The sequence below is a fragment of the Poecilia latipinna genome, unplaced genomic scaffold, assembly GCF_001443285.1.
Source record: "Poecilia latipinna isolate Pla-1442-1.1 unplaced genomic scaffold, P_latipinna-1.0 Scaffold3447, whole genome shotgun sequence".
Lineage (NCBI taxonomy): Eukaryota > Metazoa > Chordata > Actinopteri > Cyprinodontiformes > Poeciliidae > Poecilia > Poecilia latipinna.
The window spans coordinates 22,724-34,530 of record NW_015116063.1 but is presented as its reverse complement, the minus strand read 5'-3'; the positions used below and the strand labels follow the sequence as shown (position 1 = coordinate 34,530).

The window sequence follows — 11,807 nt, the reverse complement described above, 5'->3', positions numbered from 1 at the left end:
TATATGTACCTGACTGTAGTCCCCTGGCGATAGTCTAATATATAACTGAAGCAGTCCAACAGGAGACGCAGGTTTAACAAACCGAGGGAATACATGTGATGTAACATTTGTAGAAACAGGAAGGACAGACTGAGGCCTCCGTTGATGCATAACTGGAGTCTCCCTAACTAAAGTTTGTTTTACATGTGGCTCAGAAAACTGGGAGTTCAGAGAAATAAAGCTAGTTTATTAACGCAACTGGACATAAACTCATTAGCTAATCAGCTAGCAGGCCCCGGCGGATCATTAGCCAACAAAAACATCAGAGCCACACCTGAGCAAATAGGCCAGATAGAAGCAGAACCCCACTGTTCTTTGTCCTGTTCTGACTCTGAGTCAGCTGATGGTGAATACACACCTTTGTCACACAGGTGTGGATCAATGAAGGAGCTGTAAACCTGTACAGTTTCAGTTGGTTTAGGGCCCAGAGCAGCCAGCGCTGGTTAATGATTGTGAGAGGTGTGAGGGATAGGTGACTGATTACAGTCCGAGTCCGACCCGAGACAGAAGACTGCAAAGTGATTCTTCACGGTGGGGATGGGTTGCAATCACTGTGTACAGTTACTGGATGGAGACTTTCAATGTATGTTTTATCATATCTGTTTCATTATCTCACCTGACAACAGATAGAAACTAGCTTAAGCTAAATCTGCCACAAAGCATCTTTTATTAATGTTTTTTTTCACATTGTCCTTGTTTTAAATAAACAAAACAAACTAACATAAATGATACAATTTGCCGGTAAAGAGTTCGTATCTTAACATCAACTGAAATCTGACTTTGAAGAATGCAAAAACTGGAACTTAGGCTTAGGGACAAAACGATTAATCATGATTAATCTATTATGAAAATAGTCACCAAATAATTTAGTAATGGATTAACAAACTAACATAAACAGTACACTTTGACAGTACAGAGTTGGTATCTTAAAGTCACCTGAAATCTGACTTTGTAGAATGAAAAAACTGGAACTTAGGCTTAGGGATAAAACGATTAATCGTGATCAATCTATTATTAAAATAGTCACCAATTAATTTAGTAATCAACTAAATGCTAAGTAGCATATACAGATTCATAAAAATGCCATTTGCTAAAAGAACAACATAGTCAGAGCAGTCAAAACTACAAAAAATGTTTACATTTTATGGGTGTAACTAACAATTATTTTTGATTATTCTGACGATTAATCGAATAAAAAATGTTTCACATTCTGCTGATTTTTCATTTAACCTAGGTTTATTCATGCAAGATTCAAAATATATTAATTAAATAAATGATCATTCCTTTTTATATGAGAAAAGTCCAATTTTATTGTCAAAATGCAACATAGCATTTCTTTAATGATGGCCTGATTATTTGTAGTAACAGAAAACCCAGAGAACATTTGTTACTAAACATGTTATTATTGTAACTTTTCCTTTAAAATCTAATCAGTGGGTCATGTTTCAACCTGAGGAGACGTGTCCGAACAACAGTTTTACACTGACCCAATTTCCCAGACTGCTTATTATGTTACATTATCTTGTGGTTTCTTTCTGTTTCGAAGGTGTTCAGTTTTGTTCCATCTACTTGCAGAAACACGCCTGCAGGCCAAAGTAGCATGCAGACACCGGCTGCAGAAACTCACAGATATACTGTAGTTACTGTGCCAGCCGATGACAAACATGTGGTAAAGGGGCGTTTATAGTTGCGTAAGCATTCCAACCCTGGAGTAAACTTACATTTCGGTTAGTTGCCAAATAATGAGTGAAACAAGCACCAAATATTATAATTAGACAGGAAAACCTGGGCCAGTTGCATAACTAAATAAATGATTACATATCAGATCATAAAGCTCCTCCTTGTCAAACCCAGTCAGCACTTTTCTGTCACTACAGATACATCGATTTATGCAGAATGGACAACAATCAGCATAAAGCTTAAACAATATTTACCTCAACGTTCGACACCAGAGTATCGAGAAGGTAGAAGCTGCAGAATAACAGAAATGAAAATAAAAATATACTTCTAAACTTGTATAAAATAAGCTTAAGTGGTTACATTTTATTTTTATCTGAAAACTCCAGTTAACGATTAATTACTAAATTAATTGACGATTACTTAAATAATTGATTCATCATGACTAATCGGATTAAGTGTTTTATCCCAAAGCCCAAATTCCAGGTTTTTCATTGTTCCAAATCAGAATTTAATTTTCCCCTTTCCCAATAGACGCCTACATCTAAACACTGCATTTGATTAGTTTCTTGTCTAATATTTACAGTATGAACCAGAATTTTAATTGATAAAATAATCGATCACTAAAATAATCAGTTGCAGCTATATGTTTATGTATAGTTTTGTCATAATTACTGGTCTGAGTGTGTTGCTCTTTCAGCAAATGGAATTATTTTGAATCTATATAGTCCAGTTAACAAGTAATTGATTCCTAAATTAGTTGATGATTATTTCAATAACCGATTAATCGTGATTAATCGTGATTAATCGCGATTAATGGTCTCATCCCTAAACTTAGGTTACAGTTTCTACATCCTTCAAAATCAGATTTCAATAGGCCCCTTCCAAATAAACGCCTTAATTTAAACACTGCCTTTTGTGTTTTAATTGTCTAATATTTATAGCTGAAACCAGAAGTTTACATACACCAAAACATTTTTATCTCACTGTGTGAAGTTAAATCAGACCAAACTTCTCTTGTTTTAGGTCTGCTAAAATCGTCAAAATTGTTTTTATTTGCTAAATCTCACAATAATGACAGAAAGAATATGTCAGAGATTTATTTATTAATGTCTTTATTCACATGGTTATATACGTTTCTTCAGTAAAGGTAAAATGTTTCTGGGTTTCTTTCCTCAAGCTTCTCGCATTAGTTTGCTAGAGTTTTTCCCATTCCTCTTGACTGAAATGAGTAACTAGATCAAGTTTGTAGGCCACCTCACTCGCATTTTCAGATTACGCCCATAAACTCTCTCTAGGTTTGAGCTCAAAGCTTTACGATCGCCACGCCTAAACATTCACTTAGTTATTCTAAAGCCACTTTATAGTCATTGTCATTTGGAAGACCAATATGCGGAAAAACTTTTACTTCCTCGCTGATGTCTTCAGGTGATTCTTCAATATTTCCACATAATATTCTTTGAAGTGCCTCCCACAGCATGATGCCACCACCCCCATACTTCCCAGTTATGTTGGTACAAGCATCAATGTTTTTCCTCCAGATATAACGGTGATTATATTTGGTTTTATCAGACAACAGGAGATGTCTACAAAATTGAAGGTATTTGAAGATTTATTTGTATTTGCAAAGTGAGTTTGACGTGTGGCCTTAAAATATAGTTAGTTGCAGGTGTTCCTCCAATTAACTGAAACACCTTTTCTCTCCACTGCATTAAATTAGTACAGAAATAGAAACATCTTTTATTGTCTTTTACTGGGGAATCCATCAAAAGTTAAAGGTAAATGGAAACATGCAGGTGCAAAGGAAGAAGAAAAATTTTATAAGAGCAAATTAGGGCTGAAACGATTAATCAGATTAATAGCGATGAACAGATTAATGAAATAACAATAAACACAGACTCAAAAAAGATTATCCGCTGAAAGAACAACTTACTCAGAGCAGTACTTAAGACAAAACTTAACCAAAAACATATAATTTTAGCATTTTAAAATTAAGAAAAGCCTTTGTCTGTAAATATCTTCTACCCAAAACTTGTCTAGTAGCAAAGTTTCAGCTTCACCTGGCTCAAATTATTTTAAGAAATTCCCTATTAAGCACTTTTTGACTTTTTGCTATCCATTTACGAACCAGTTAATCAAAAATAACCAACAGATCAGCTCTATACTGTACTGATATTAAGTAAGAAAGAAAGAAAGGGCTGAGCTTTTCACATGCTGATGTTAAAAGTATTTTATAACTGCAGCTGAATGATTAAGCGTTCAGTAAAAGAATGCCGTTATTGCATTTGAAGCAATAAAATGATTTTCTTATGTAAAAAAAATAATTTATTTACTTGCATCTTTTAATGTTTTTCTAATATTTTCATGAAAAACCTGCAGAATGTTTAAAGAAATTATCTGATTAATCAATTAATTGTGAGAATTGATTACTAAAATAATTGGTAGTTGAATTTCTAGAGGAAACACAACTGAGTAGTTTTGTTTTCTATATTTTTTTATCTTTCTATTGTAGGTGATAATTAGAAATATATGCCAGAATATTTGTGCATAAAATAAATAAAATATTATCTACAAGTAAAACTGCAAATAAAGCAGGAATGTAAACAACTTATTGAGTTTGTTGGGACCAAAAGTTAGCCTGCTTTAAAAGAAGCCATTTAATTTCCTTTCTGCTCCTGGAAACCATTGGGAATCTGTTCTGGGGTGTCGGAGGCTAGCTGTTTCGGAGCAGCGGTGACGACTTGCTGTGACGTGCTTTTGCTTTCTGTTTAGCCAGCAATGTCAGCGTGATGAGGCCTGCTGGACCCGAATCTCTAATTCCGCCGAGGCACGGCTTTTAATCTCCCGCTTACACAACACAGAGGGCCCGTCCAGGGTCGGGCCTCTCCATAAAAACAGGACTGTGCAGCAGTGGGGAGGGGGTCATCACCCGCTCGCAGACACATTTTGTAGACAAATTGACCTCGCTTTAGAGTTCATGCTGAAGCTCAGCAGAAAAGTCCGGCTAAATGCTGAAAGCAGAAACGTCCGATGACGTCTTAGCGAGTCCCAGTGGGACTAAAAAGCAGAGCTGGGCCTTAGTTCTGATGGACAGAACAGAAAACAGGCAAATGGTGGTGGGAGAGGGGAGGTCAGGGCTCAATATATTTCCAGTTTTGATGAAAAGCCGTTGTGGGGCTGAGCTGTGCCCAGAGAGGAAGACCACAACCTTTCCAGACCTCATCAAGCTAGCACCACTGAGCTTTTTCTGGTTGCTAAAACAATCTGATGAACCATTTATTTTGTGTGTGGAATGAGGCAACAGACACCTTCAAGAAGAAATAAACATAAATACAGTGATCCCTCGTTTTTCGCGGGGGTTGCATTCCGAAAATAACCCGCGATAAGTGAAATACGCGAAGCATAATTAAAAACTCTACATGGAAAACAAAGAACAAAACCTGTTTTCAGGTCAGCGGATGTGCGTGTTCATCAATCACGGCATTAATGTGATCCAGAGTCGTGTCATTAAAGCGTCTCCTCCAAGCTGCTTTGCCAGATTCACAGCTGTTTTACAGCAGAGCCTCTGGCCACAGTTTTGTTCAGCAGGCATTCAGAGTTTCAGTTTCCATCTCCTGAGTGGCCAATCTATATTACACATATTTTAGCCAATCAGGACGCAGAACACAATGCACTGTGAAAAAAACTGCACAAAAAAATCCGCGAAGCAGCGAAACCACGAAAGGTGAACCGCGTTATAGCGAGGGATCACTGTACAATATCTAAGAGCATAACAGAACACGTAAATTATAAAATACAAAACTAAACTGCTGATAAAGAGTTGTAGTCTTTGAAGGAAAATATGATTTGAATTGAAAATAGTGCTTTAGCATTAGCTTCCGACAAATATTGTGTTGGTGTAGCGTTTTAGCATTAGCCTCTGTAAAAACCATATAGCTATAGTAATTTAGCTTCTCCTAAATACTGTGTTGGTGTAGTGCTTTAGCAGAACTAATGTTTATGATTAGTGCAACTAATTTTTAGTTAGTGGAGCCCACCAATGCTATAGTGACAAATTTGTTTATCTCTGTTTATTTTTTATGATTCTGGTTTGAAGCAAATGAAAACTCAAAATTCAGCTTCTAGGAAAACCACAACAAAGACGTCTGACTGGACTGGTGCTAAGTGGTCCAAACTGTTCTTCTCAGATAAAAATAAAGTTTACATTCAATTTGAAAATCAAGGTTTTAGAGTCTGGAGGAAATATGAGAACATGAGACCGGCATGAAGGATTTCCCCTGAAACCATAAATCCTCCAGGAAGGTTGGGCTGGGATCTCATTAGGCTAATGGGATCTCTTCAATACTCCAGAGTCCAGCAGGAAGAAGACTGCGCTCTGTGATGGTGATGAAGCTCAGAGTAAAAAACTGGATCAGTAGCAGGTTAAAGTGAGCTCTGATGCTCCACAAGCGAACAATGTTATCATCTAAATGTTATAGGGAGAAGGTTCTGCTCCACTGGGTTTAAATCCACAACAAACCAGGCCTGAAGTGTTTTAGTGACTCACTGTGCAGAGTGATGAGTAAGGCTGCATGCCACAGAACAACTTCCTTCTTCACAAAATGTAAACAGAAATGGAGTGGTGTCAGATTTTAGAGGTTGCAGGATTTCTCTTTTATTTTTAGTAAAAGGCCACAAAACATTTCTCCCACTTACTCCAGACTCTCACGTTTGTTTTGGTTGCATTTACCCAGAATGCCTTGCATTATGGTCCACTTCCTGCTTTTGTAGTGATCTCTGGTCCGCTTGCATCTACATATGCATTCAAACCACACCAGAGTTCACTTCAACCAAACCGAGGTTTTCAGGTGGACCACAGTTTGCTTTTTTTGGTCCACATCAGTTTTATTACACATTCACACCTCCACAAACAAACTGGACTTTCTAGGCAAACGAACTGGAGTTTGATTAAAGTGGATTAAACAAGGCTGGTGTGAATACAATCAGACAAAAAATGCATTCGCTATGAACTATTAGCTACAGGACCAGCATAGCTATGAAAAAATTGATTTATAGTCTGGAAATACAGTATATCAGATTGGTAAATATCAGTTATCGACCATGTCAGCACAATTAATATCAGATATTGGTTCAAATGTTCATATCTGTATATCCCTAATAATAACTAATAAAGTTAATCATTTGCTTTCAAAATTTGCATGCATGGCACTATGCCTGTAACGGTAACAAATTCTGTTGGACGGTAACTTGTCCCAGAAGTTATTGCGATAAATGATAATAATGTTGTTTTGAGATCATTTTAAAGTAACTTAAAGGTAATGAAATAAAAATGCAAGACAACATTCTTAAAGATCAATAAATTTTAAATTCTAATTAACATTTAACACTCGACCTGGAAGACATTTTTAAATATTCAAAGTAAATAAACAAAACAAATCAAATTAATCATGAAGTCTCTGTAAACAAAAGTGTCCTACAAAAAAGGGCAAGATGAGACCAAAGCACCAGAATGAAGACTTTTATCATCCAGTTTTTCATAGAAAGAGAGGAAAAGGAAAAATAATAAATCATGCAAATGAACATTCATCATGCAATTAATTACTTTATTGCTTATTGCGACAGGCCTACATGGCATTGTAGGCCATTATTATTATTATTGTTGTATTCCTGCAGTATTTTCTATTCTTGAATTCTTTTGTTTGCCAGTGATGGAGACATCAATACCGCAATTCAATATATGATGAAGTCCTAGTGATAAATGTCATTAATCACCTGATTCTCACCAAAAAAAAACCTCTCAGAAGCCAGAACCCACCCACATGAAGCCTAACGCGGTCCTAGATCATCACTGTTAAACCTGACAGACTCCTGAGACTTTGTTTTTCAGCCTCCATGCTTTTCTAAACACTTAGAGTAATGATAGAGGCCAACTCAATGAGTTTCCTCAGACTGAAACAACAGAATCCTCTCTCTGTGAGTGAATATCGGATCAAAGTTAATCTCATCAGCTCTGACATACCGACCAGCTGATGTGCAGATGACGGATGGATCCACGCGCTCAGGAGCTGCAGGGGCAGCAATAACGGGACGCAAACACAAGTAGGACGCAACAGGAAGATCTGAGTGTTTCGGATAGTCGTCCAGAACCTTTTTTGTTTTTTTGTTTCTATCTGTGTCGGTCCTGAGGGGATCAAAGTGGACGGCTTTCCCACACTCGAAATGGAAACACAAAATGAGATCCCCGGGGAAGCCAGATTTGGCAAAGACAGGGTGAGACCATAACCACAACCAACACCCCGGAGCAATAAAACCTACTGGATAATACTGGGACTGAAACGATTAATCAGATTAATCATTTTGATTACTGAAATAATAGGCATCTAATTTAGTAATTGATCACTCATTAACTGGAGTATACAGCCTCAAAAAAGGCCATTTGCTGAAAAAACAACATACTCAGAGCAGTAATTAAGCCAAACTTATACAAAACACATATGCAGTTTTAATTCAGGATGAAGAAACCTTTGCCAGTAAATTGTTTTACAGAGAACAGATCTGAAACCATCTGCACACATGGAGACAGTCAAAAATAACTGGAGATCTCTGCTGAAACGATTAATTGTGATTAATTGATCATTTAAATAATCGTCAACTAATTTAATCGTTAACAGGGTCAAAAAAAGACCACTTAATGAAAAAACAACATAATCAGAGCAGTAATTAAGCCAAAACTGTACCAAATACATACACATTTTGCATTTAAGATAAAAAAAACACCTTTGTTTGTAAATATGTTATTCCCAGAAGTCCTCAAGTTGTAAAGTTTCAGTTTCAACTTGTTCAAATTCTGTAAAAAATAAAAAATAAAAAAATTCTATCCAATTATTAGTTGCTTAATCCAAAAAATTCAACAGATTAGCGACTGTGTTGATGTTTAAGTCAAGCAAACAGGGCTGAACTTTTCACAAATTAATGACAAAGTATTTTTCTTTTTTGTAGCTGCAGATGCTACAAATGATTAAGCATTCACTATACGAATGATATGTTGTTTAGGCAATAAAATGTTTATTTTCTTATTTAAAAAAAAGAAAATTATGCTAATATTAGAAATACATTTGAAAAGTATGTTTTAAAAGTATTTCTAGCATTAGTATAGAATGAGCTTAAGGGTTTAATGAAAATCTTTTACTGAGATTAAACTGATTAATCATCAGAATAATTGACTACTAAAATAAATATTAGTTGCAGTCCTGGTTAATATTAACAAATGAGAGTAAATTATCTCAAGTGCAAATCATTCCCTTCCTGATTCAATCAAATTTTTTTGGTTTATTTCTGACTCTGCTGACGATTATTTTCTTCATTCGTCGATTAAATTAGCAGCGCAAAAACAGTCTAAAACCAACAAACCGTGTTTATTATGTTTTATTAGGCTAAAACCAAACATGAAGATGGTAAACGAGCTGCTTTAAGGATTTATTTTTCCAGGGTTTGCTTATCGTTCCAGGGTCGAGCTGTCACCGCCAGGGTCAGCTGCTCTGTCTCTCTCCAGGGACAAGGCCAGCTGATTAGACTGAAAGAGACAAATCATCTCCTACCAGCTTCCTCTGAAGGCTGTCAACGCAGCAGCGTTGAAACCGGCCGTCTTTAAAGCTTCAAATGAACGGCGAATGAGCAAAACAGAAATGGGTTTTATCTGCAGTAAACATCCTGCTCTTACCCCACTAACCCGGCAGCGACCCAAACTCTCTCTGTCAGGAAACGTTTCTGACACACAAAACTTCAGGCCTGACGAATCGAGGCAAAGACACATCTTATTTATAAGCTTTGTGTTATTTAAACTAGAAGTTTTATTTAGACAAATAGTCATGAAAAAAACACCACAGTAAATATTTAGTTCTTTTAGAAATACCTGTGATACTAACGATTATTTCACTAAAGATTAATCGATTTTTAAAATAAATTTTAACCACTTAACACTATTTTATACAATATTAAAAATACTTTAAATATGCACATAAATAAAATTTTTAAATAAGAAAATTAACATTTAATTGCCTAAAATGAAATAAAACAGCATTTCTTTAGTGAACACATGATCATTTATAGCAAAAGATGCATTTGCAACTAAAAAATGCTTCTAATATTCGTCCTTTCTGCTTAGCGCTGATCTGTTGTCTATTTTTTTTCTAATACCGATTGATAATTCAGTAGCTAAAGGTTCTTCGTGCGAGTTTTTCTTTACAGAATTTGAACCAGGTGAAGCTAAAACTATCCCACCTGAGTAAAACATATTTACATATAAACATATTTACAGACAAAATTGTTTTTTCTCTTAAGAGCAAAATGTATATTTATTTTTTTACAGTTTTGGATTAATTGCTGCACTGGATATGTTGTACTTTCAGCTTTTTTTCACTAAACAGAGTCTGCCGTTAATGATTAATCGATTACTTTATTAGTTGATGGTTATTTCAACAATCGATTAATCACGATTAATCTAATTAATCACTTCAGTTCTGTACAATTTTTTTTTTTAAAAAGCACGTTTTCTAATAAGTAGTAAAATAGATCTACAAAAATTTCTGCTACTTTCTGGTTTCATTCTTTTGCGGATATGCAATTTAAAAAATTAATAACGGCTAAACTGCATTTTTTAACTACATTTATATTGTTAAACGTTTGTTAATTCTTTATTACATATGGAAGGCCAGGAGGGCTGCAGGTTGCAGATCTTTAGTAAAGACAATAGATTCAGTGGACAACAGGTGGATTAAACGTCAGTCTCCCATTGTCCACGTTTCGGACCCGCTGTCTCCCAGAAGAGACTTGGAAACAAAGCACCTTTTACTTTGGGACAGTTCCCAGAACACAAATTTTGTTGAGTCTTTTTATGTAATCGCGACAGCGAGAAGAAGAAAATAACTTTCAGGAAGGGATGAAAACAACGTAGGAAACTCCAAACTCCCTCCAGAAGAAAAGAATGAAGATAAGAGTCGGGGTTCCTCCTCGGCTGCAGACTGGCTGATGTGTTCAGTTAATCATTCATAACTTCATTCTTTACTTCCCTCAGTTTACCAGAATCTAATTACTGCAGAATATTTAGGAGATAAAGAGCATTTGCCCTTTCAACACCAATATTAGTGGTGATAATCTGTCAACAGTTTGAAAAATTGATATATTAACAGATTAATACGCTCCATGTCATACGAAGCTGCTTATACAACACACAACAGAGTAAAATCATCAATTAAGTCATACAAAAAAAATAAAAGTTGAACAAAAAGGTAGGGATCACGTACCTGCACAACTTCTATTCCCCTTTTCCTGAAAAAAGAAAAAGAAAAAGTCATTAGTTTTATTCTAAAACAAGTCAAATAAAATTTACTACCATTATTATAACATAATGTCATGTGAAGCCAATAAAAGTTACTAACTGAATGGTACATCAGGCACATTAATTAAATATTCATGTCAAATACCAGACAAGATAGCAGAATGGTTAATAATTGTATGTTTTTTTCCATAATTTGTTGTTTCTTTCACCTTCTAATAAATAAAAATAGCTTCATTGTGTTCATTTATATTTACTATTTCGTCTTCTCCGGAAAGGTACTCAGGTAATTTGATTTTGACCAAATCATCATAATAATTTACTTTTGTAGAACATACATAGAAAATGTGTACTTTCTTGAAAAAAAAAGAATTAACATCTTCTCTTTTTGTTTTTAAATCCAAACTTGCCAGGAGTTAGCCTACATCTTTGATAGGAACTAATGATCCATAAAACACCCATCACTCAAACTCAGAACCCAACCAGAACAGCTCACATTAAGTAGGGAAACAAACAATTAATCAACATACTGTCAACAGCTGTCGATTTATGATTTATTGGATTAAAGTCTTTACCAATGAGTTCACTAATAACGGTCGCTTAGACCTTTTTTTAGTGTTGTAGTTTGGCCGCCATCCAGCAGAGGCCGCTGATTAAGCGGAGCCGTTGGTACAGAAACAAAGATGGCGGCCAAACCAGAACTGTATTGATGGGTATATGAGGCGTCATGTATCGTTTCGACACATAGCAAAACTGT

The 11,807-nt window shown here is 35.6% G+C and overlaps 1 protein-coding gene and 1 long non-coding RNA gene across 2 annotated transcripts in view; both read right to left on the bottom strand.

Annotated features, from left to right (window-relative positions):
- The window catches only part of LOC106941000 (uncharacterized), a 10,478-nt gene extending 5,191 nt beyond the window's left edge, over positions 1 to 5,287 (bottom strand). Inside the window, exons 1-2 of the long non-coding RNA XR_001423237.1 lie at positions 5,145 to 5,287; positions 5,043 to 5,058 (exon numbers count right to left, since the gene is read on the bottom strand). This is a non-coding gene — a long non-coding RNA (uncharacterized LOC106941000). The remainder of the gene's footprint in view (positions 1 to 5,042; positions 5,059 to 5,144) is intronic.
- LOC106940999 (inositol-tetrakisphosphate 1-kinase-like) overlaps positions 1 to 11,807 on the bottom strand; it is a 33,708-nt gene that overhangs the window by 12,762 nt on the left and 9,139 nt on the right. Inside the window, exon 3 of the mRNA XM_015023901.1 lies at positions 11,019 to 11,043. Within this exon, the coding sequence (XP_014879387.1) occupies positions 11,019 to 11,043 (25 nt within the window). The remainder of the gene's footprint in view (positions 1 to 11,018; positions 11,044 to 11,807) is intronic.